The 27326-nt window shown below is 32.9% G+C and overlaps 1 protein-coding gene across 10 annotated transcripts in view; it reads left to right on the top strand.

Annotated features, from left to right (window-relative positions):
* Positions 1–27326, top strand: part of MICU3 (mitochondrial calcium uptake 3) — an 86799-nt gene that overhangs the window by 37765 nt on the left and 21708 nt on the right. For 3 of the 10 annotated variants that reach the window (XR_613129.5, XM_078347422.1, XM_002756904.6), the window contains 6 exons: positions 4732–4810; positions 8603–8650; positions 12260–12342; positions 13973–14044; positions 17622–17660; positions 25371–25466. Coding sequence is in view for 6 of the 10 variants with exons in the window: in XM_078347422.1 (XP_078203548.1) it covers positions 4732–4810; positions 8603–8650; positions 12260–12342; positions 13973–14044; positions 17622–17660; positions 25371–25466 (417 nt within the window). In the remaining 4 variants the exon portion in view is untranslated. The remainder of the gene's footprint in view (positions 1–4731; positions 4811–8602; positions 8651–12259; positions 12343–13972; positions 14045–17621; positions 17661–25370; positions 25467–27326) is intronic. The other 7 variants (XR_013525570.1, XM_008979236.5, XR_013525569.1 and 4 more) reach the window with 4 other exon arrangements.

Here is a 27326-nt window from a genome sequence, read left to right as displayed (position 1 = left end):
TGCATACTAGAAAAATGTTTTTGTGTTTGTGACAGAAATCCTATATATCAGAGCCACCCCGCCCCACGACCTTCCCACGAAGCTTCATCTGTATTTACAGCCGCTTTCCATCACTGACTGCTCACATTACTGCCTGAGCTCTGCCTCCTGTTAGATTAGCAGTGGCATTCGATTCTCATAGCAACCCAAACCCTGTTGTGAACTGGCATGTGAGGGATCTAGGGTGCATGCTCCTTATGAGAATCTAATGCCTGATGATCTGTCACTGTCACCCATCACCTTCAGATGGGACCATCTAGTTGCAGGAAAACAAGCTCAGGGCTCCCATTGATTCTACATGATGATGAGTTATATAATTATTTCATTATATGTTACATTGTAATAACAATAGAAATAAAGTGCACAAGAAGTGTAATATACTTGATGATCCCCAGAACATTTCCCCTTCCCACTTCCCAGTCTTTGGAAAAATAGTTTTCTGAGAAACCAGTCCCTGTTGCCAGAAAGAGTAGGGACTACTGCTATACATGTTTCTCGAACATCAATTGCAGTAGCAAAAAGTTGGGAACAGTATGATGTCAGTCATCAGGGAAGTGAATGAAAGATTTGTAAAATAGAGAAACCCAGGCTAAATGTAGAAATACAGAGTTAAAATGAATAAATACATTATAGCTATGTGTATTAACATGAGTAGACCTAGAAAACATAAGGTTGAGTAAAAGAGCAAGTTGCAAAATAATATTAACTGGCAGTCATTTAAAGGATCTTTTCAAAGGTCTATGAAGTCAAAACTATTTTCATGATAATACTGAGAAGATTTTGTTTTATTTACTGTCATTCTCTCATGAGTATATGATGGAGTTTTCTAGAGGCTGTTTGGTAATGATGCCATTGTTCTACCAACTAATAGAATGTGTGTTTGTGTATTCTTGTGTTCTAAAATTTGTTTTCATTTTCAACTAAATTAAATATTGATAGATATAACCCATATAAACAATATATCTTTGGGGTTCATAATATTTTTAAGAATGCAAAGAGTTGCCTTTCAGAACTGCTACTATTGACAACTGCTGTGTAGCCATTAAAATGAAAATGAAGAATATTTGACAGGAAAATGTGCTCATGATAATATTATTAAATGCCAAGGGTGAGTTATAAAACAGTATGTAGAGAATGATTTAATATTTTCAACAATACCAAAATTACAATATAAATATGCCTAGCTAGAGAATTGGACTAAAAGAATGTTAAAGTGTGTGTGTGTGTGTGTGTGTGTGTGTGTGTGTGTGTGTTTAACTTGCCACCCCTAGAGACTCAATTAAGTTTGGTTTAAAACTTAAGTTTGTCATCCCTGGATTACAATTAGTTCTTGTTTTCTGTACTTAGTAATTTTTCTATAATATATATGTATTAACTGTATAAAAATTTTATTAAAATAGTACTCATTTAAGAAAATTGTGTAGCTCCTTTAAAAGGCAACTGTAATTCTAGGAAACTGAATTTGATTCAGCAAATATTTATTTTCTGCCTACAATATAATTCTAACACTAACCACTCCGAGGTTAAGCAAAGTGCCTAACAAGATTGCCCTCATTTCAGATGCTTGTTGCAAGTTTGGGGGTTCTAGGCCACCCACACTCTGAGCTTACTGTCTACAAGTCTGAGGTTGCCACAGCTCCCCTCAGGTTTAATCATTTGCTGGAATGACTCATAGAACTCAGAAAATGCAGCACCTACAGTTATGGTTTTATTAGAAGGAATACAGAGTAAGACCAGCCAGATGAAGCGACAAGGCAAGGTCTGGGAAGGTCCTGAACACAGAACTTCTATGCCCTCTTTAAGAACATGGAGTTGGGGTGTGTCACCTTCCTTGCCCAGCAGCATGTTCACCAACCAGAAAGCTCCACTATGCTTGGTACCTAGAATTTTTACTAGGATAGGTATGATTCATTGAATTATTGGCCATGTGACTGAACTTTATCTGTAGCCTCTCTGTTCTCCCCAGAGGTCAAGCTACAGGCCCAACTCTAATCACAGTTATTCTTTTTGGTAAGCAGCTCCCCTCCTGAGTCATCTCCTTAGCATAAACACAGGTATGAACCAAGGATTTATAATCTCCTTCCTAGGAACCAGGGACAAAGGCCAAATTCTTTATAGTATAACACTGCTACATATGAAACCAAGCTGGGAATAGGGCTTAGGGAGATTCCCAACATGGGTGGAAATATAAAGATTTTAATAAATTTTAGAAGTTCTTAACATTAACAGAGAAGACAAGATGAATGTGTTGATTGGATGATTTAGACCAGGAGAGACTAAATTATTACCAAAATATTTGGAGTCAGTAAGGGTCTGGCTCTATCATTTATTAGCTCTGTGACCTTGGGTGTTACTTATCCACTTTAAGTCTCGGTAAAATATGCATAATGAGGGTTGTTTTAAGAATGACATATTGTATGAGCCTATTGCCAAATACATAGAGGGCACACAATAAAAGCTAGCTATGATTTTTCAATCTTACATTTTGATTTTTCAGTCTTACACTGTAGCTGAGTTTAAGCTAGAACAGATGAGGTTGGAAGACATGGAAACAGTAAAATAGAGAAAGATTAGTTAACATTTATACAGTTACAATAGAAATGGTATAAATTAAGCTACATAAAATGTATTTGGAATGTTGTTTGTTAAATTAAAAAAAATTTTTTTGAGACAGGGTTTGTTGCCTTGGCTGAAGTGCAGCAGTGTGATCATGGCTCACTGTAGCCTCCACTTCCTGGGCTCAAGTGACCTCAGTCCCGACTAGCCGGGACTACAGATGAATGCTACCATGGCCAGCTGATGTTGGCTTATTTGTTTGTGAGACGGGGTTTCACCATGTTGCCCAGGGTAGTCTCAAGCTCCTAGGCTCCAGGAATCTACACAGCTCGGTCTCCCGAAGGGCTAAAATTATAGGTATGAGCCACCGATCCCAGCCCAGAATGTTTTATTAAATCTGTTACTCTGACAATAATGTTTGAGTTTACTGTTGTCTAAACAATAAATATCCCAGATTCTTATTTTAATTTGGACCTGAATTATTCTGTGCCATTGCTATACTATAATTACATGCACTGATTATCTGGTGGCATTTTTTTACTTGCAGTGCAGATATAGAAACAAAGAAAATGAACACAAGAATCCACATATGGGCTTCAAAGTGTCCATAAATCCCCTAAAACTGCTGTTCTGGCCAGGCATGGTGATGCACGCTTATAATCCCAGCACTTTGGGAGGCTGAGGTGGGCAGATCACAAGCTCAGGAGTTCAAGGCCAGCATGGCCAATATAGTGAAAACTTGTCTCTACTAAAAATACAAAAAAATTAGCCGGATGTGGTGGTGGGCACCTGTAATCCCAGCTACTTGGGAGGCTGAGGCAAGAAGAATTGCTGGAACCTGGGAGGCAGAGGTTGCAGTGAGCTGAGATTATGCCACTGCAATTCAGCCTGAGTGACAGTGCGAGACTCTGTAGCAAAACAAAAAATGCTCCTGCCTTTGACATACCAAAAATTTTCTTTTCCTGCTAGCTCAGCTTTGGAGTTAAAAAAAAAATTTATAAATGTCAGAAGGCATTTTTAGGTACAGCTTCAATGGGAAAGATTTGTCTGCAATGCTTCCCAAACTTGAATGTATGTAAAAATTAGAAGATCTTGTTAAAAATGCAGGTTGTGATTCTGTAGGTCTGTGATGGGCACTGAGATTCTGCATTTTGCACAAACTCCCAGGTGATGCTCAAACTTTTGGGGAGCCACATGCACTGGGGAGTGGGGATCAGATCTGAAAATAGAAGTGGGTTCTATGTTTGTTTTATGTGTTTCTAAGCAGACTAATTTTATTATTTCAAATTATCTCACCAAATTTCAAGTTCTCTCACCAAATCCTTTAATCATTTTTCTTCACAATTAACCAAATTATAGTTTTCACTTAGTTGTTTTTAAGACTATCCACAATAAATTCAAAATTGATTTAGTATATGAGTAATGATTCAAATATTTAAATTCTCTGCTATTTTTTCAACAGCAATGATAGATTGATTTTTTTATAAAAGAACAAGCTAAGCAGCAGTTGAAGTCTGTGTTCTTTAATATTTAAGTTAAAATGAGAAACAAATTGAAACAGTGACCACAATAACTCAGTACCCATTTTTCTGCTTCATCCAATTTCATCATTCTTTAAGTCACTAATCATTAAAATACTCTTCATTCTTTTCTAACATAATCCTTTGTTCATATATTTTCTCTACACAAAGCCCTCTAAATCCACATATGCTACAAAGAAGAGACATTACGTGAAGCCAGGTGACATGACCATCTCTGAGCTTGATGTGGAAATCCACGTTTTTCCATGGCTGTCATACAGTGATTCCTTTATAACCGGCTCCAGAACTTAAAGTCACCGTTTTATCTTGATTTGGCTGTCTCATATATAACCTGCCATTATTAAACTTATCTGAAATTTTAGGTAGCTCTAATTAAATTTAATGTAGCCTCTTCATTATTTCTTTTGTGTTTGAACTGTGCGCAAATATTGGGTTGTGCGCTTGAATGAGCCACAGGCATAACATACGATAAATAATGCCATGTTTCAGGTCTTTAAAGTGGAGAATTTTGCATGGACATTTAAACATGTCTTTGATCTGTTTTATAAGGAAGTGGTTTACCAATTCATCAGTAGTATAATAACTTCTGTCACAGGAATTAAATCAAATGCTCGCAGAAACACCACCAGTTTGGAAAGGCTCATCAAAGCTATTTCGAAATCTTAAAGAAAGAGGTGAGTTAACCTTAGTACTTGTCCTTTTTAAATACTATATTATATATACTATTTATATATGCATATTTTCTCATACCTAAAATTTTAAAATTATATATATGTGTATGCAGAGAGAAAAAAACTAAAGAAGAAAACAACAAAATATTAACATTTCTGGGTATCAGTGTGGTTCTTGGATAGTTCCACCCTCCATTAAAGGTGGTTTTCATGTTATTGTTTATATATTATTTGTATCTTCCAAATTTCTTTTACAACTAAATGGACTTACATAGTTTAACAAATTGTTCTGTAACCCTATTGAAAAGTATATTTTATATTTATCCAAAGAAAGCATTTTACAAAAATGCTAGATCTTCAAAGGTCAATTTTTCTTTCTTCCATTTTGCTCTGAGGGAATTATAGATATTCCTAAAGTAATCAACAGGAAAAGTTTAGTGGATGTATTCTTGGACAGCCTAATTTGGACATGTTTCCTTTAAAGGCAACACTTACTGCTAATATATCTGTTTCAACTTACTTTATTATTAATATCAATATAAGGTTAATTTATTAATTCATATATTTCCTGGCAATCAAGCTATATGGCTTTCATTGTAATTTTCTTTTACAGTGTACTTTTTTACACATTTGTAGAAAAAAATTATTAATGTTTTTAATCAAGTAATGTTTCTTGGAAATACATTTTTATATTCTCAAATATAGGAATATGCAAAATAAAAATATTAAAGAAATTATATAAGCAATTATATTTTCCCTTTTCATCAGTTTTAACCAGTATTGGTTTGACAGTAATGTGCTTCAGCCTGAAGACAAATACTTTGAAGGAGTAGTTATAATTCATATGTTTTATTTAAGTAGAATTAGAAAGTTCAAATTGCTTCCCCATGGTTTACATAGAATCTGAAAGGAACAGACACCTTATCTTTTACTGTAGGCATTTCATAAGTAAGATTTTTAAATCTTCAAGAAATCTAGGCCAAAGTGTCTTAAAAAACTCTTAGAAATTTTTTTCATAGATGTTATCTTAAAAGATTGCCATTCAGATCTTAGGGTGACATAATAGGATGAGGAAAATTCAGATCTCGGAAGGATCAAGTAAGTATGGTGAATTTCAAATATTTTTCTTAATATACCTCATGGGATAATACAAGTTGGATCAAACATAATCTGAGAAAAATAATGCATGGAAGAAGGAATCTGTTTTTAGTTAAGGGAAGGGTCTAATCTAGAAGTCCTAGGTTTAGACATGTCCTAATCCTTCTCATGTTATATGCAGGTTTGCATTTTCTTCCCCCAGGGGATAGAACCTATTCTGTGCCATATGACGAAAATGTTCCATTTCTGTGCTGTCTCAGATGGTAGCTGCTGGCCAAATATGGCTATTGAGGAGCACTTGAAATGTGACTAGCATAACTGAGGAACTTAAGTTTTAGTTTGATTTGATTTTAAATATTTTAAATTTAAGTAGCTACACCCTGTAGTACAATGCATATCTGTATCATACTGCGTAGATCATCAGGGTAATGCATGATCTCAGAAAATGTTAGAATCATTAGGTGAAATAGAGAAGTAAAAAGAGCCTTGCTTTTTCTTAATAGCAAGTAAGTGGCAGAGAAATTTTAAGACTAAATCTTTAGAACTACTGAAGACTGATTTTATTTTTATTTTATTTATTTATTGAGCCAGGGTCTCAATTGGTTACCCAGGCAAGAGTGCAGTGATGCAGTCATGGCTCAATGCAGCCTTGACCTCCTGGGCTCAAACAATTTTTCCACCTCATTTTTTTATTTTTTGTAGAGATAAAGTCTCACTGTATTGCCCAGGCTGGTTTCAAACTCCTGGACTCAAACAGTCCTCTTGCCTCGGCTTCCCACGGTGCTAGGATTATAGGTGTGAGCTGCCTCACCTGGCTGAAGACTAATTTTAAAATTAAAAGTTTATATACTTAAAATATTACCTAGTGGGAAAACATTATACATTTAAACATTAAAAATTATATGCATTTAAGAAAACATATAGAGAATTATAAATAGCCAACTGTAATATGTCATGGTATAGGAATTTAACAATGTAATGCTTTTAAGGAACTTCCCTTAAAATTTGTTTCGATCGAATTTTCAAAAGAAACCTAGTTGACATCTTTCTTATCCTCTGTTTCTAAAGATCACACCATTACTATATGCCTAACATTTTTTTTTGATCCTGGATGCCATAAATAAATTGAAGACATAGGTCTGTAGTATTCCATTTTTATAGTTGGAAAGCATTAAAAATATACAGTTCAGTGTATTTTTATATACCTTGGTAGTATTTTCTCTTTTACTTGACCATTTTTATTAAATTATTATAACGTATCATGAGTTTCACTTCATTTTTCTTCCCTGTGGTTTAAGTCGCCTCATTGTCTATATAGTCTTACAGACAAGTGCCTACCATGATAGTCATGGTCAGGACACTCACTATTAAGTAGTCCTTTACTTGAGAAAAATCTTGAGTTAACTATCAAATAAAAGATGCATAGCAGCTATTAAAATTCTTTATACCAACCAACATCTCCTGTGTATTCTACCAGGTCAGCTAGAACAACAGTTAGTGAGATGGTATTATGGAGATAGAATGCCTATTTCCCATCCCATTTCCTTTTCCCCTGCTTCTTTTATGCTTTTCTTTCCTTGTCTTAGGGATCCCTATGAACTCTTAAGTATTGTATCTTTATATACATTGACCATTCCAGAATCTTTCTACCATAACATTCATGGCAATCAACCAGAACTATCTGTCTATAGGTCACAATATTCTAGTATAAACAAAAGAAGGGAATGAATGCTTTCAGGGCCTCCTGGGTAAGTGCCCTTCACGTCTCTGACAAACTGCCTGACAGTGACTCCTCTTTGTTCTGTAACAAAGAAGGCAGCCTCAAAGAACACCAGATAAATGGAGTTTTAAAGTTCACAATCTGGTTAATTTAAGGATTTTTATACCCTTTTACCAAGCATCAGAACTATCTGATATCTAAGTAACTATTGTAGATACATAGTCCTGCTGTTAATTTTCTCAGTATCTACTTGGAAGGTCAGTTAAATCACTAAATCTAGTTTTGGGTGTTGTATTCCAAAAGCAAGAATTCAAATAACAGAATGCACATTTTTATTTACTTCAAACACACTCCTTTTAAAGTTTGTAAGTTTGGAGGTACAGAGAACTCAGGATGTGATGTACAGAAAGTATAAGCCATTTAGTTACAATAAAAACTTCTTACAGTACATTTAATAGAAGCATTGAAGATAATTTGAAAGCCGGAAAAGTGGTGACTATAGAGCTTTATTCTTAAAATGCAAAGCAAAAATCAAATTTCTAGGTAACAGTTTCTAAATGTTTTATCCAAATGTTACTAAAGAGTACTTAAGCACTTTCCAGTGTTAATTAACCATTTCTAGCCTTTTTATTTTTACTTCTTTTTTTTTCCTTTAAGCTTGGTTGGACTTGACAACCTTTTTATTTTAAGTTAACAGTCATACATTAGAAACTAGCAACAAGTTTAAAAGTTACTGCTATAAGTATACATTATGATTTTGCTTTTTTTGCCAATATATTTGAGGACATAATGATTTAATATGGGTTTCTACAGAGGCATGTGGAACAATTAGGTAAAATTAAATTTGTTGCTTCATTTGTTATAATTTTATAATTATTTAAAATAATATGTAGTTTTCAAAACTATAAGCTATTTATAGCATTTATTGCTATTAGAATAATATTTCATACATATAACTGATACTATTTTTCTTGTAGGTGTGATTTCTTACACAGAATATCTTTTTCTTTTATGTATTTTAACAAGTAAGTATAGTTACTAAATTTATTTCTGGATGCAGCTTTATTTTTTAAACAGAATCTCACAAAGCAGATCTTTCTTAGACTCTCTTACTCTTGAAAATCAATATCTGTCTTGTTCTGCAAAATTCATGTTTAATGCCATAGAAAAATGCTAAGCATAGCACTGTGAAGAGTCAAAAACATAAATGTTACAGCTTGTGGTATAGTAATAAATGCTTACAAATTATAAATTTAATACTATATATCAATTCTTCTGGCTTTAATCTACCTGAGACTCCAAAGATCATGACATGTAATAATTTGTAAATTTCCTACTGTACTCATTTGAATCATGTTTTCTGTAAGACTGATGTGAGAGAGTGAGTGAGTCTCTTGAGTCTATGAGAATACTCATTATTCACATCCAAAACTTTTTCTTCCTCTCATGTGCAACATTTCTTAGGAAATGTATGAAGGGTTTGCTAGGTTTTCAGTTAAATTTATTCACATTTAATGGAGAAAATTTTGTTATAGTTTACTGTGTTCCAGCCACCTGGCCTTTCTGTTCCTTGAATTCCCACCTCAAGGATTTGTACCTTCTGCTTTCTGTGCCATCAGTACTTATCCTCAAGATCCCCATGCTAATAAACATCGTTCAGGTTTCCTTTCAAATGTGAAGACTGAGCAAATCTTTACTTGGCCAACCTCTCTAAAATAGCTCCCTCTCTCTTTATATCTCTTTACTGTTTCATTTTCTTCATATTAGACTATTTGAAAGTATTATTGGTTTACATGCCCTTGTCTGTCTCCTGACACTTGAATGCAAGGTCCATTATGGCAAAGATTTTATCTTATTTGTTCATCTCTGTATTAAGAACAGCATCTTGCACATGGTACCCTAACCCAAAAAGTAGTTAGTAAATGAATGAAGAAAGGAATATATGAAATATATAGTTGAATTTCCAATTGTGAGGATTTGTGGAGATGCATGGAAACAAGAATATCAATAAAACTGTCATTAGAAACAAATCTAAAAATACCTTGTACTTCTTTGATTAAAAAATTCACACCACTGTGTTATTCTTAACTTTGTAACTTAATGAGGAATGATGTTAACATTGAGTTCTGTTGAAGTAAGTTTTGAGAAGGAGGAATGTGTACATGCACTCACATATGTGTTTCAAAAATTATCTTCCTTTATTTTTTTCTCTTGGACTTGTCACATTGCTCACTGCCTAGACTGAGCCAGTTTATCAAGACAGGGGATGCAAAAAGAAAGAGTAGTTCACACTGAGCTGGCTGCGCAGGAGACCGGAGTTTTATTATTACTCAAATGAGTTTCCTGAGCATTCAGGGATCACAGTTCTTAAGGATAGTTTGGTGGGTAGCGGGTGGGTGAGTCGGAAGTGCTGGTTGGTCAGGTCAAAGATAAAATCATAGGGAGTTGATGCTTTTTTCTTTCGCTGAGTTATTTCCTGGGTGGGGCCACAAGACCAGATGAGCCAGTTTATCATTCTGTGTAGTTCCAGCTGATCCATCAAGTGTGGGGTCTACAAAATATCTCAAGCACAGGTCTTAGGTTTTACAATAGTGATGTTATTATCCCCAGGAGCAATTTATGGAGAGTCAGAATCTTGTAGCTCAAGCTGCATGACTCCTAAACCATAATTTCTAATCTTGTGGGTAATTTGTTAGTCCTAGAAAGGCAGTCTAGTCCCCAGGCAAGAAGGAGGTTTGTTTTGGGAAAGGACTCTTATCATCTTTGTTTTTAACCATAAGTTCCTTCCAAAGTTAGTTTGGCCTAACTAACTAAACAAGGGCCAACTGAATGAACACAGCTTGGAGGTTAAAGCAAGGTGGAGTTAGTCAGATCTCTTTCACTGTCTCCATTATACTTTTGCAATGGCAGTTTCAGACTTAAAATGAATTAAAATGTTAGTGCTGAAGAGCTAGTATTGTACATTTTGTAACAGGGCTACCTGTCATTGATCCACTCTGCAAAGGCATAGTAATGAAGCAAGTCCAGTCAATGTTGCTACCCTGAGAATTAGAGCCGGTGTGAAAGAGCATCTCCAAGATGTGTTGAAAAGTTAACTTGTTTGCCAGAACAATGATGGATGCAATATTAATAGTTAAATTATGTACCTAAACCAGCAGTGTGATAGGCAAGAATAAAAATAATGTTGGCTAGGAAAGCCACTTGTTGAGATGCAACAAGATATAGTTTAGGAGTGTCAGAAAAAACATATATAGTGGGTTTTGGCACAGAAAGGTTAGGATCTTTGGGTGCTGTGAAACTTTCTTTGGAGTTTAGGACTCACCAACAGAAGCTTCTAAGAGTGCGAATTGAAAAATTATGGGATATTGTTTAGACTAGAACTAAGAAAAATGTGAAAAGAGGGCTGGCAGGAAGTGAGCTACATAATCTTGGTTACCTGTCTATAAGTGTCTCCTCTTTACTTTGTACTGTATTTTTCCCTCCAAACAATGCTTGTAAGGAGGACTTCTTTTCTATATGTATTTTCAAGATCTTTTTTAAAATTTAAAACTTGGATATTAGAGATGGCATAAATTTGTATTTTTTTGTCAAAGAAATAAATGAAAATGAAAGTAAGTTTAGATTCCTAAAATATATGCAAGAAGTGAGCTTGCATAAAGGACTGGCTTCTGTTTCTGTTATTTTCAGAGACAACTGTTACCAGTTAAGAAAGTAGGACACTATCTGTGCCTCTCTTGCAGGTTCAAAATTTCACAACATGTGGTAGCAAATATATCTGTGGGGGGTCCCTTTTTAAAAGTTGTGCCCCTCCCCCACAGTCATCTCAAAAGAAAAGATCCAGTGTTTTGAGAAAGGCATGTCCACTGAGCTGCTCTTTGAAGGACACTTGAAAGTTTTCTTATGTCCAAGTTTTCTCCTTTATGCTCTAGAAGTGAAAAGGAGAAAGAGATTGAACCTCATTATTACAAGGTTCATGAAATTGAAGCACGTCATAATACGTCAAAGTCTGTCTTTTTCAGAAAAGCAATAGTTCCTTGTATTTTGGGGGAATTGGTAATTAAATACTCAATCTTTTTTTGTGTTATATTTCTGTTTTTGAAGCCTCTAGAAGTTTAAACTCAAATGTATAATCTCTTATGTTTAACATTTATTTTCATAGGTCATTTCAGTTAGAATTTTCCCAAAAATCGGAACTAGTCCATTGTGTCACATTTTTTTTCTGCCATACTAAGTAGCTGAACATATTAAATATATTTAAAATATGATGAGTTGATATTTTCCTTTTAAACAAACCAACAGATTTTGGATAAGAAAGAGAAGTACTGATTTCTAGAAATAAGGAAAGTATTCTAATTTTTCTTTCAGTGCTATGCAACAAGTATCACAGAAGTACTTTTAAAGTGTATTATCAATTTGTATTAAGTGTACTAATAGGTAAAGCAGAACTATATATACTTTCATATGCTTTTATTATATTTAACTATATTTAACCAGTAGTAACATGTTACTTTTAATTTCTTGGATAAAGAAACTTTTTCTGTACAGAATGTAAGTAACTTTACAACTAATATGGATTTTGTACTTTAAGATGCATTTTTCCATTTTATGAATACCTTCTCTGTTTTTTCTGGCAGAGCCACATGCAGGGTTCAGAATAGCTTTCAACATGTTTGACACTGATGGCAATGAGATGGTGGATAAAAAAGAGTTTTTGGTGGTATGTATGTTATATGCTGCATTTTATCAGTAGTTAAATATTGCTTACTTAAAGTTTTACATTTTTGCCTTGGTGGCAAAACTTCTGTAAGGAAAAGAGTGAAAAGCTTATGCTTTTGCCTTTATTTAATAAAGCATATACTCAGGTACTTGAACAATATTTATATTACACAAATATAAATTACATTCAGTATATGATGATTATTGTTGTTTTTATATTACCTAAAAGTGTGAAATGTATCAGGAGTTTTCTATTGGGTAGATAACAGGCAGTCCTCAGGTTATATATGCCCTGTTAATATTCAGTCCCCATCATTTCAGCCACCTAGGCACAACTCCTTCCATAGGAGCTTTTCTTCCTTCTCAATATAGGGTTCATGATTTTTTTTTTCTTTTCTTTTCCACTTACTCCTGCCTTGTATTTCAGTCTTGTTCCCACTTCCCTGTTCCTTTCTCTTATCTTTGACCAAAGGCTGATAGTTCTTAGGTATTTACCTTTTGACGTTTCTTTGACTGGTCCAGCTCTGGTGCTGGTCTGATAGTGACTTCAGTTGCTCACTCAACTTCCCATACCCTCCTTCCAGAATTTTTCTCTTTCTTTTTGCCCATGTGTTTTGCATCTTTTTTTGTGACAAAATGGTTAGTCTGGTTTTTTTTCTTTGAAATAGAAAATAATATTAATTTATTTCTTAGAGTAACATACATATTACACTCTGTCTTTACCTACACTCTCCCAGTAAAAGAAAGGGAAATCAACAGTCATTTTTCTTTTCTTCTTTTTTGTTTTCTTTTTAATTATGGCCCTACCTCCTGAACAGCCATTTTATTTTCTATTTTTCCTTTGTAACATAGCTGTTTAAAATTCCTTAGAAAACCTCTGAAAGAGCTTCATATTTACTTCAGAAGTTGAAACTCAGAAGAAGTCTATGACATCATTCTTTTTCTTAGTAGGAAAGAGAAAAGATAAAAATTCTCATCAGAAGCTAATTAGTAGCCATTCAAAGGAAAACAATCAGACTAATTACTGGGATTTATCAGAAGGCTTAAACTCTCACCCACGCAGTCCTTGCCCAGGTATAGTGCCTGAGCCAAGCCACTGGAGCTGAAGCCTTCATTTCAGTACTTGGCAGAATGATGGGGAGATGGCAGTTTTCAATTTGATGACAATAGTTATACATGTGTTTCTACCATCCGAAAATGGCCAAGTTTAGTGTCATTTCCTTATGAGAGTGCACAACTGTATTTTAGGAACTTTCAGAATGGGCCTGGGCCTGTTTTTTCTACATAACGTTGTATGTCTACACTGCCAAGTTCCATCCCCCTGACTTCAAGTAAAAGATTAACTTTTGGAACTCAGTTCATTAGAAGTTGCCTGTGCGGATGTCTGCATTTTAGAGATGAAGTAAAACTGTAACATTAAGTACATTTAACTTAATTGTGAGTTACCAATACCAAAGGATATATTTTCTTAGCAGAAAAAACTGAAATCAGAAAACGTATCTATAGCTGTTTAAATGTTCTTGGTGGATGAAGCTGTTTATTTGTTTTTGGAATATACCTAGTCCAGAATAGTAGATAGGTGCCCAGAAACTCTTGCTGAATATTTGTTTCTTAATTGCTTTCTTTGTCAGCTACAAGAGATATTCAGGAAAAAAAATGAAAAGAGAGAAACTAAAGGAGATGAAGAAAAGCGTGCAATGCTGGTAAGAATACTTTATAGTAGCTTTAGGTGGGTTTTCTAGGCAACAATTATTTTATTCATGTTAATAAACAATAATTAAAGTTTGTAACTTCGAAGCTGTCCCTTTCTTGAAAACTTTCTAAAGTTTTTATGTAGAAATATTGCTTCAGTATTTATATGCATTGATATCAATATTTACTTCAAATATTGATATTAAACATCTGTATCCATAATCATTCATTAAATCATTTTCATCCATATTGTTATCTGTGAGATTTGAAGGGTATATCATACAGTAGATTAATACAGATCATTATGCATGTAAAAATTTAAAGGTGAATTGCAAAGATTTAATTATAATGTGAGAGAATTTAGTGGTAATATAAAAATATGACTGTTGAAACAAATAAATGGAAATACCTTTTTTGCATTCTTAGAGGGATATATATATATTAGAGATTGTTCACCTGGGATATATAATATTTTCATCTTTTTCTGAAGTTAGAGTTAAACAACCATTGTCCTCCATCTTCCTAACTAGTTTTCTTTTTGTCTGAATTATTTCAGCCTGACCATAGGCCAGGTTTATGTAATAAAAATAACAAACGGCTACTAAGATCTTACCATCAGGCACTATTCTAGGTGGTTTCCATACATTTCTCATTTAATCTACCCAACAGTTCTCTTATTATCCGTAATTCTAGATGAGAAAACTGATAATTGGGAAGCTTGAGTATCTTGTCCAAAGTTACATAGTTATTAAATGGCAAAGCCAAAGAGTTGAACCTGTGTCTGGCCAGCTCCAAAACCTCATTTTTATCTACTGTGATATATTTCTTTGGTACTTAGGTAACTAGAAATACAATGAATTTTGTTGGCATGTAAATAATAATTATTATATTTGCAAATTAATGGCCCTGTGCAGTAGTTTAATTGTCCTACATGAAATTCAAATGATTAACTTCAGAGAGCTAAAATTTTATTATTCTCATTGTTATAAGAATATGCATTATGTTTTTCTTAACATAGATTATCTATAGCAGATGTGTGCCATATTCAATCCCAATAGATTTATGAAGTGATTTATGTGTGCCATATTCAATCCCAATACATTTATATTTAGTTGAATAAAAACAGATTATCAGGATTGTGTAGCACTTACTGCTTTGTAGAATATTTGACTATGCTGTAATTCTCAGTAGTCATTGAATATCTCTCAGTATACTATTGACAACGGTTATGGAAGACAGCCTTAAAAAAAATCAAAGAATTGATTGTAATGTTCATCAAGTATAAAAGGGGCAATAGTAGTTCTCTACTTAATTCAGGTCTCATGGTTTTCAAATTGTGATTAATAAATCCTACATGAATAGCCCCATAAATGCAACCATTAGAGTATTAGCAGAGGAGACTAGAGAATTGAATACCTTCCTAAATTTTATTTCCTGTAGATAATATACTAAATGAGTAAACAGTTAAAAGTTAACTGTGATAGGTTAACTTTGATAGATTACCTCTACCTATAATTGACTGAATAGGCAAGTTGTCAATAAAATACTTTTTAAGGAGGTTGAATAATGTTAATATATCTATTGATATACTTTAATGATAAAGTAGATAGTATTTCAATGAATATAAATATAATTGTTTTATTTCCTTGTTTACTTATACTACTTCCAGAGAGGAGTTAAGCATCTTACAGTAAAAATACAGTAGTATTCTAATCATTAACATTTACTAATCTAGCCATCAAGTAATAAAGGGAGATTTTTAAAAAGGGAAAATTAATAGCAGACAATGCACACTGGGAAAACGTACAATGTTAGCACAAAACTTGGCTCTGAGCATCACTGCAGCCAAGGTATAAGATAATATTGATTTAATGCAAATATTTTATAAGTGATATAGTAAAACCTCATTAACTTAGATTAATTAGGGAAAGTTCATCTGAATTATAAAATCTAAATCATACCAGCATACCCTAAATTGTATTATTTTACTTTTATATGGGTTAATGAACCATTCCCTAGCAAATATATGGGGAAGGAGATTTGTTTTAAATAACAGATTAAAATAACTTTAAAGTAATATATAATTTGTTTATATATAAATGAATGCCTACTAAAGTCTTTGATATCCACAGATACCTCAGAAGTATTCATTTCATATAACTTAAATAGTGCTGCTACAATCTTACTTTTATAATTTACCTATCAGAACTTAAAACAATTCAGAAATAATATTTAGTACAGAAATACAGCTCTCTACAAATTACTGTGTTTAGCAATAATGACAGTTAGTGTTAACATTGTTAATTAATCACATTTTAAAGAATGCAAATCCGAATCAGGGAGGTTTTATTTTATACTACTTTAGTTACCAAAGATTTTAGTTATCAAAGATTTTATTTATACTACTTTACTTAGAAAAGATTATGTAAAATGTAAGGCAATGTTATCAAGGTGATGGAAATGACAATAAGATTCTGCATATTCTTATAACATTTGGCTGCGTGTTGAAGCAATTAAAATTTAGCTTATTGTGAAAATACATTAATTACATAAGAGAAATAGCGTAGAACAGGCTCAAGAGTCAGATTTTTGAGGTTTAAGTATTAGCTCTGCCACTCATTACCTGGGTGACCTTGGACAATGTCCTTAACCTCTCTTCCTCGGTTTTCTTCATTTATACAATGGGGGCATTAGGAGTAATGACCACATATGATTGGTATGGAGGTTAAAGCACATAGCCACTTAACCATGTGAAATATAATAAACACTCAAAAAGGTTAGCTAATAGGAAAACTTAAAGTTATTCTTTCATTAGTAGAACCATGCAGCTACTTTAAACTGAATTTAATAATAAAATATAATTTTATTATTTAAATAAAATAAAATATAAATAAAATAAAATTTTATAAAATAAAATATTATAAATAAAATAAAATAAAAATTACATCAAAACTAAAGTTAAAAATATATACCAAAATAAAACTGCGCTTCAGAAGGAAAAAGAGAAATGAACATCACATTTCTTGGGACACTTACTATGTGCTAAGCTCCATGCTATGCTCATTGTAAATGTCACTCCCATTTAGTCCTCATGACAGTTCTACCAGGTAAGTATTATACCGCTTTGCAGATGAGAAAACAGTCTCAGAGAGATTAATGTGCCTAATATCACAGCACTGATAATAGTAGAGCAGGATTCTAGCACAGGTCTCTCATACCATTTCCACTGCCATGCTGCTGCATCTGGATTTCCCCCATGCCATGTAGCATTGCGGAAGCATGTCCAAATCAAACTGCATACTTAAGGACAACATGTTTTACTCAAAACAGTAGTTCTATTAGAAGGTTAAAATGAAATGGTTGAAATGAGCACAAATTCATTTAATGTTTAATTATCTGAAATTTTTAAAACTTTGCTACTCATCTTTAACATTTATCCCACTTGTTTGTGTGCTCTAGATAGAATGTAGCATAATGATTTGCCCTTCCTAATTGATTATTTTGTCGTCTTTTTCCTTTTTTCTTTCGCTGTACTTGGGTTCATTCTGAAATATGACACTTCATTTGGCCCTTTGTGCTGTATGTCAGCGTCTTCAACTTTATGGATACCATTCTCCTACTAATAGTGTATGTACAATACTTTAAATGTTCTTTATGTATATTGCCCTCACCTGTTATACTTGATAATGTTATTTCTTTATATAAAGATATATCTGCTGTTTTTAAATAGAATGTTTCGGAATTTATTGAATACAATAGGTGCAATGAAGCCATAATTTTACATTTAATTCCTGGATTTATGTGAAGACTAAACTATGCAGAACAATTGTGTATCTTTAACTTTAGATTAAAATAAGGAAAAGGTAAGTGTACAACAACTAAAACATAATAATTGAAATTATATATTTCTTGGCAGTCTTTGAAGAGTTATATAGGGAGAGCAGGTTCTCAGGCTATGTTCCTACAGAACACAGGTATTTTGTGAACCAGAAAATTCATCTTATGTACAGTCTTTCTTTAATTCTAATAAAGAAGTGACTTAATAGGTAGACTTTCTTTAGTTTTCACTTTTGCTCACAAATTATTTTTAAAGCCTTTGTTCCCTGCCTGTTTCCTCTGGTCTACACAAAAATCTGGTGTAAGCTGCTACTTGATCCGTCTGTATCAGTTTATCGTATTATTTCTAAAGAGAATAATGATTTTCAGACTCCTTGTCTTAAAAAAATTGAGAATTTCTGTAGAAGAATTTCCAGTTGTACTCTTCTCCTTATGCTGAGCTTTCTTCATTCTTTTCTCCAAAGAAAGTCAGCACTTTAGGTTAACCTAGCTACTAAAGAACAACAGGCCATGGCCTTTTTTGAATGTAAACATGTGCAGGTCACTTAATTTCCCCAAGGATCCCTAAGCTTCCTAAAAGAATCCCTCAATTTATAGAAATTCTACCCTAGGAGCTCTTGAATTCAGGGTCACTGATTTAACATTACCTGCTAAAAGTGTTCTAGTTGTAGTGCACAATTCTAAAAGTAGATGTGTTGCCTCCCAGTCAAAATTCCAAACTATAAAAACTAATTCTTGCTATAGATTTAAACACCTACTGGAGGCTGATTAGCATAAAGTAAACCTAAGATGTTTATCCTCGTCATACAAAATGGACCTAGAATGGGTTGGGAAACAAGCCAAGTCTGTGGGATCCATATAACTAATTGTTTTGATTACTTACAAGATACTTTAAATATTTTCTATAAACATCACTACCCTTTTCCATTAAATAAAGCCTGTCATTTCCTTTAAATTTTTAAAGGATTACTCTGTTAATGATTTTTAAAATTTCTAGAATATATAAGATGAAAATCGCAGATTATAATGCTATATTCCCTGTAAATCTTCACAAATGTTAATAATTCTTAGGACTTTATGATTTGTTTTTCTAATGTAATATGCCATCATTATATGAACCATTTTTCTAACTTTGACAACTTCTATTTTTCCCTTAATCTCATAAGTAATTTTTATGTAGGGTGATTATGCATTTTCTTAAAAATATTACATCTCAGAATAATATTGCTAAAAGAAAATAGATCCAAATACTGCTCTAGTTTAAACTATATATACAGATTACAGTCACTCAGACATTAAGAGAATAATATTGAGAAGCAGACTTAAATCACAAATTTCATTTACATTATACCTGTTTAATAAAAAAATTTACGATTTTACATTGTATTGTGGTAATATATTTTGTCTTTATATCATTGTATAGAAGATGGCTTTTTCTCACATGTAAAATGCACATGTTAAGGTCATGTAAATTGATGTCACTTTTATAGACAGTCTTAAATGTTACATGATTTTTCAACTCCCTTAGGAGTTTACTTGGTTAGATAACCTAACTTTATTTCCTATGATAGAAAACTTTCTGCTCAATAAGGTATTACTATTTTCATAAACTACAAGCGAACAGGGAAATTCATTTAAAATTAGAAAAAAATTTCAACAGCCTGGAAATGTATATGAAATATCATTGACATAAGTATTACATAAATCTATTAGTATGGTGTTATGAATTAACTAGCAATTACCTGCTAGTTTCCAGAGTTGTGAATTAACTCAGGTATCTAATTTGAGCATAGATCATGGAGCTGGATATAACCTAAGAGATTTATAATACCCAGTTTCTACCTTTAGGAAGAAGTTTCCTCAAGGAAAGCAGTGACCTGCTTGGCTTTTTACTATGGAGATAGAGATTCTGTGGTCTCTGTAGTAGACTGTTCCAAAATTTAATCACTCTTACAGTAGAGTCTGCCTATTTTCCATCACATTGTTTCCTGCTTCACTGTAAGAGTGAGGATACGCCTTCGTATTGATGAAGATAGCTGTTGCCTTATAAACTTTTCTGTTCCAAATAACTCTGATTCTTTTCATATTTCCCATATGGTCACCTCTTAATTTCATCATTGCACAGTGATGAAAAGAAGTACAAACATTCAAATGGATAAATAATGCCAAAAGTCAAGTCGATTTGACTTTGGCATGCATTACAGGATTTTTAAAAAGATAGTTCTGAATTCTCCTAGTTTCATTGCCAACAGAAAATATACCAGTTTTTATACCAATTCTTTGATGTATATTGAGACTTTTTAATGGACTAAAACAATATTGATATTCCTAAATGATCTGTATTTGAAAAGAATGTGTATTCTCCAATTTGGGGTACAGGGTTGTAATATATACTAATATATATTACCAAGCATGTTAGTGATATGTTTTAAATCTTCTCTGTCATTACTAATGTTTTTGTCTGCTTGATTTTTCAACTAGTATGTTAAATTACACATTATAATGGATTTGCTAACTTCTACTTAGAATTTTCTTAATTTTATATATTTTGAATTGTTGTTACCTGTATAAGATTATAGATTATTTATATTGTCTTAGTGAATTGAATCTTCTATTATATGCTATCCCTAGATCTCTAGAAATTTGTTTTGCCCTAAAATCTCTTTTAGTCATCAGAATAAATATACTGCCTACCTCTATTTTAATGTTCTCTATTACTTTGTTTTTTCCTGTAGTGATGACGAAGTTTTCCCTGAGTTTTAAAATATATTTTAGTTCAGGAATTTTTTATAATTAAAATATAAATATACAATAAAAATAAAATTATAAGCATCATAAAGATCAAAAATAAAATACTGCCATATAGCATGAATCCCCTTCATATGTGTCCCCACTGGTAATCCCTCAGTGTCCTTCAAAGGATAAACACAATCAAGACTTTTATGTCAATCACTTACTTGCTTGGTTCTGTGGTTTTATCACCTACTTAGGGATCCTAAAAAATGTAGTTTAGTTTTACCCCTTTTTGTACTTTATATAACTGGAATCATTTTATATGACTGTTTCTGTCTCTTGTTTCTTTGACTCAACATCATGATTGTCAGTTTCATCTGTGTTGTATGTAGTCCATTTTTTTGCTGTAAACAGTGGCATTCAAGCATTGTGGTCTTGTGATCCCATTACATTGTTGAAAGTTGTTGAGGGTCCAAGAGAGATTTTGTTTACATAGGTTATATATTATATATTCACCATTATTAGAAGTTAAAACTGAGAATTTAAATATATTAGTCTATTATAAAACAATAATTTAAAAAGTCAGTATATGTTAACAAACAATTTAGGAAAAATAACTTCAAAAATGCAAGGAGGAGAGTGGTATTGTTTTACATTTTTTGCAGATCTCTTTAATGTCTGGCTTAGTAGAAGACAGCTGGTTTCTCATAGCTGTTTTTGCATTCAATCTGTTGCAATATGTTATTTTGGCAACAAATACTGTCAGTTGTTTACTTGGAGGTAACAGGCTCAATTGGTTCATTTTCTAAAAACATGTCTACCCGATACTGAAGTCTGAATAACGTGGTTTATCTATTAGTTGTTCTTTCAAGTAAAATGGTATCTCATGAAAAAAGTGGCTAGTTCAGCTTGCAACACAAACCATCACACACATGTTCTTTCTCAAGACAACGTGGTACTTCAGTGTGCAGCAGTAGTGCTGTATGCATACTTCCTGCTCATCACACCAAATATTAAAATGATACTCATTCTTCTATTCCTCTTAATTTCTCTTTTACAGTTTGCCATATTTGTAACTTTTCATGCTGCATTCTGTATAATTCTTCATATTTATCTTCTAGTCCATTAATTCTACTAGAGATATATAATCTGATATTAAATTTCAGTGACTAAATTTCTAAGAGTTTTATTTGGCTATTTTTCTAAGATTATAATAATTTATGATAGCCTGTTTTTCCTGAATAATCCTTTCAAATCTAGCGTCATACTTTTTAAAGTTATCAAACTTATTTTGTATTCCATGTCTAATCATTTCAATATTAAAAGTCTGAACATCCGGTTCTGTTTGTTTCTGCCAGGTTTCACTTAGGGTAGCTTATGTTCTTATGTCTTTAGCAATTTTGCGTTGTGAGCATACATTTGTTAGAATATCTCTGTTCGGATTCTTTAAGGACTAGATTATGGATATGTTCTTCCTGGGAGGATTCTGTTTAGTTTTCTTTTTCTTTTTTTCCTATAACATACCTAGGGTGAAGTCCCATGTAACTTGAAATAACAAGTCTCAGGTGACAGTTTTTAGGACCATGGTTGTCATAGTGACACGAATTATAAAGATATAGTTTTAATTTGCGTGTGTGTGTGTGTGTGTGTGTCTGTGTTCAAATATCACTAATAGCAAAGACAGTTTACTGTCTGTTCCTATGAGCTGTTATTTTATTTTTCCCCTAGTTTGTTTAATCTCTGAATATACCTTCTCAGACCATTTATTCAGACAGGGTATTTTTATGTCTGAACATGGACAACTTTAGGGAGCCATTATTCTGCTTACCACAGTGATATCTTAACCATCTCTAAATCAGTCTTCTTTCCTCCTACCTTCCTTTTTCCTTCCTTTCTTCCTTCTCTATTTCCCTCTTTGCTTCTTCCCTCCCTTTTTTTTTCCTTCCTTCCTTTCTTGCTTCATTCCTCCCTCCCTTTCAGTCATATGTATCATGGAATGCCTTGAATGGGGTCTTGCTTTGGCTCAGACAAAAAGGCATTGGGAAATTTTGGCCAAAACTACAAAGTTTAAGGAAGTTCTGTCAATGATAGACTCTGAACTTAAGCAAAAAATGTGTCAGACTTTCAGGGCACACTACATCCAGAACATCATTTTGCCTGTGCCATTCATTTGTGAAGTTCTGGGCTACCTATCTGTTTATTCTTTTACCTCTTTCAATGAATGTCGATACACTTAACACGACATCTGGTAAAGGGACCAGTAGCTCAGATAGCAAACAAAGATAACCGAGAAAACTTCAGGAAGTCTTTGCAAATTCGCCTACTAGTTCCGTATCAAAGCATCATAGTTATCTGTTTCACGGCCTTCACAGTGCCCAGTTACACCTGGACATTTTTCTGTATCAGCCTTTCCTTACTTAGCCTGTATGAATAGATATGTTCTGGTTTTGTATTTGCTTTGCATTTCTTGCTGTTAAAATCTAGTCCGATTTTCATTGCTACTTTAAGCTTATAATGTAAAATATCCTCATTATATTATATTTTCTTGGTGATAAAACTACCTACTAGTTTGCATTTCTGAGAATTTAATCTTAATTTCATCATTCAAATTATTGATTAAAAATTTTTAAACTATCTCCAGAACAGATACATCTATAGGAATCAGTGAGCGTGCTAGGTATATCACTGATTTATTAGCTATTCTTTCCTGCAGCAGTAGTTGCTTTAAGGATATTGTTTCTGCCCTCAGAAACTGTATAATTATTTAAAAAATGATGTAAGATAAAACGAAAACAAATATATCCAGTTACAGCAATTCAGTAGTATATTCTAGCATAAATCCCTGAGGCTAAATGATGAACCTGAAAGCTTTCTGCAGCGGCTAAATAAGGTTTTTTAAATTTAAAAAGTTGTGTATTATCCTGATAGATAAATACACATTTTGAAAATATTTTCAAATATAGGAAAGCAAAAAGAAGAAAATTAAAAATAACCTAACCCCATCATTTGGAGATAATTTATATATATATATATATATATTTTTTTTTTTTTGAGATGGAGTTTTGCTCTTGTTACCCAGGCTGGAGTGCAATGGCGTGATCTCGGCTCACTGCAACCTCCGCCTCCTGGGTTCAGGCAATTCTCCTGCCTCAGCCTCCTGAGTGGCTGGGATTACAGGCTTGAGCTACCGCGCCGGCTGATAATTAATATAATTTAATATATTTACTTCTTTTTCTTGCCCACAAAATATATGATTGGTTAAACTAATTTTCTCTCTTAATATGTTGTAAATATATTTGTGTGTGTGTGTGTGTGTGTGTGTGTGTGTGTGTGTGTGTGTGTGACAGTGGACAGTGTTTGGAAGTAAGGACGAGGCATGGCTTCACAAAGTGAATCATTCCTATTACTCTCCTAATAGTGCACAGTAAGCCTTATTTTCTACTTTGCTTAGTTTAACGATCCCTTTCTTTATCACATACTAACCTGCTGAGATGCAGTTTTAAAATGCATCCACATTCAAAATATGTGAATAATATTTTCAGACTAAGCATTTAATCTAGCTATTATTTATTGAGATTATTCCATACCTATTTAAAAGAAAATGAACTGTATTAGTTATGTATTTAGCTAGTTTTACCTGTTTAGCTTATAACTGCTTAGTTAAAGCTTATATAATTATTAAAGGGAGTGATGTTGATTCTCTGTCAATTTGCTACATTTATAGTTATGGTAATATTTATGTCTATATTATGTAAAGGGTTCCCACTAAATAATGCTTTATTAACATTAAGATTTTATTAAAACATAAGCAGAAGGCAGTGTTTCTAGTTAATAATAGTAATTAAAACTTAGGATATCTTTGAAATAATTCCTAGATGCATATAATTTTATTAGTTGCACTGGACTTTTAAAGATTAACGCAAAATGAAAGAGAAGTTCTGTTATCATCCAGTCACTTTTGAGTACACAATGCAGCATTTTCATCTCACCTTAACCAAAAGACCACCTGAGAGCCTGTGAAATCTTCCCTGATTTGTCCTGACAGAAACTGTGTTTAATTATTTTTGTTTATGGGGATCCAAGTTAGGCTTGCAGTTTGACATCTTCTAGGGTGATTAGACTACACTTCTTAATCTACACTTCTTGGTATCTCCTTCTATTATCAGATAGAATTTAGTATCCTGTCCTTGTAATAAAGAGTAAGAAGTATCTTAACCATTCACAATAGACATACCTACCAAATCTCAAGTGGCTTTGAGTGCTTTGACTTAAAACAGGTCTGATTCTTTTTGACAAGTTTTTGAATGAATTTAAACTTTGTCAAAAGTATGAAGATTTGAATCTTTGATACACTAGCAAGATTTATGATAGCCAACAATAATTTATCTTTTAATAGGTTGCCATAAAGTTACAAAAATTTTTCCAAACAAATTTACTTCACACAAGGTGTGAATAGAATTTTTTTCACTCTTTCTTAGAAGTTATACACCTTTCAGTAGAAGGACAGAGGGAGGGATCGAAGAATTTGATTCTTTTTGACAAAGCTACATTGTACTTAGAAATACTGGTTATATACCATTACACCTTTGAAAGTACGTGAGTTACCAACAGTGTAATACAATACTGTTGTGCACAGCAGAAAACAAAACAAAACAAAAAAGGTAAGCTAATGTGTTTTCTTTTCAAGGTTGGTTAGATTTAAAGTGTATAAATTATTCTTTGTGACTATTCTTCAGATTTCAGTTGTGCTTCTTAAAACTCCTACAGGTAATTAAAACAGATGCTGAAGAACTTGTCTCCAGAAGCTATTGGGATACACTGAGACGTAACACAAGCCAAGCACTCTTTTCAGACCTCGCAGAGGTATAATTAAACCTCAACAAGGTCCTTGTACTATTTGCCATTTTGTTAATCTAGTCCTCATTTCATTTTAGAGTCATAGTGATGAATCCCAAAATGTATGTTACATTTTCCATTTTTTAGTACAACAATAATTACTGTATATAAACTGTATTTGAATACCTCAGCTTTGACAGTTCAACTTAAATTAAAAGGAAATGCTGTTTCTTTTTAAGGATTACTTTCTAGAAATTAATATATATATATATATATATATATATATATATATATATATATACACACACATATATATATTTTAAAGTTTCACTGAATCTTTTAAGCTTACAATTTACTATGTTACATGAAATGCTGAAATGTTTCTCCCAGTAAAAGATTCCTAACTCTTCAAAGTTACGTTAGATTTAAACAAATTTCTAATGTTAATAGTGAGTAGCTTACCAAGGGCTAGAGGTATGGGAGGATGAGAAGGTATGGTAGGAACAGTCAGTCAAGGAAAGGAAGAATATTTTACCTTGACATTAAGATTGCCAGTGCATAATGAAAATAAAAAGCTGACCAACCTTATTTAGTTTTATTACTGTTTTTGAATTTGATACAAAGCTGCATCTTAACTGCTGCATTGGAGTAGACTGCTTCCATTATCCCATTCTTATGCCATTGTCAATAGGGATTTCTAGTTTTTAAAGATGGGCTGTATCTTAGAAACACTGTTTTGTATTTCTTATTAAGAACATTTCCTAAGAAGTTTATTAGAGGCAGCCTAGCAGTCTTACCAGAAAAGAACTTTTCAATAAATACTGAGATTTATTTTTCATTATCTCTCTCTTTTCAAAGTGGCCTTCTCATTTCTTTTTCTAAACTTTAAATTTAACTTTTAAAAGTTACATCTAAAAGTATCTAGAAAACTAAACTAGATACAGTTGTGACTTCTATTGTCCATATATATAGTGTTACTCTACTGATGTGTCTAGACTAGGGCAAACACTTGAAAATGTTAGTTTTGTTTCCCTTGTTCAATTTTAAAGTCCCAAAGCAAATAAATAAAGTATTTTGTCTTATGTTTAACATGTCTCTGATATACAAATGTGATATAATTATGACCAACAATTACCTTTTAAAATTACCTTATGAATATGAGCCATGTTTAGGTATGAAGTGGCAGATGTTCCATTTACAGATATTTTAGAAGCACTTTATTTAGTAATCATTTATTTACGTAAGTACATTATAATAGTCAGTGCTTAAAAATAAGAGCAACTGGGAACATTACCTCTTAAGAGTCCCTGCGAGTCAACTGTGACCTAGCTTCCAGGCATCAAATCAAGTCCTATAATTGTTGTCTCTCCCCCATACTAGAGTATCCACCTGCCAGCCTCCAACCGTCTTAATTCCATTTAACTCTAGTAAACGTTTTCAGTTAGATAAAATCTGCTAATTCGGTGTTGAATTTAATTTAAATCTTGGGAAGTTTAATATCAGAAGACCAGTCAGTTCCTGTGTACTCAGAAAATTATGATTTGTGATCTTTGGAAAATGTATATGGTTCTATTGTTGATAGGTTGGAGCTGATGGGCTTTTACAGCTTCCCAAAGCTAATTAATTCTGCAAACCTCTTCCCAACTCAACATTCTGTGACACCCCTTTGGTACTTGAAAGTGGCTGTGATAGGTATAAATACCACAGAAACTGGTCAACATTACAAATCATTTTTTTTTTTTTCTGGATAACTCAGTTTGCCACAACACTTTTGGCTATAATTAATCCACACTATGATCCTAAGCTGCTAAATTAATGAATGAATTGAATCAAATTTCATGAAAGTAAATCTAATGGAGAGAAGAAAGAGGGGAAAAAGAAGAAAAG

The sequence above is a fragment of the Callithrix jacchus genome, chromosome 13, assembly GCF_049354715.1.
Source record: "Callithrix jacchus isolate 240 chromosome 13, calJac240_pri, whole genome shotgun sequence".
NCBI classification, from domain to species: domain Eukaryota; kingdom Metazoa; phylum Chordata; class Mammalia; order Primates; family Cebidae; genus Callithrix; species Callithrix jacchus.
This window is presented reverse-complemented; position numbering and strand designations above follow the sequence as displayed.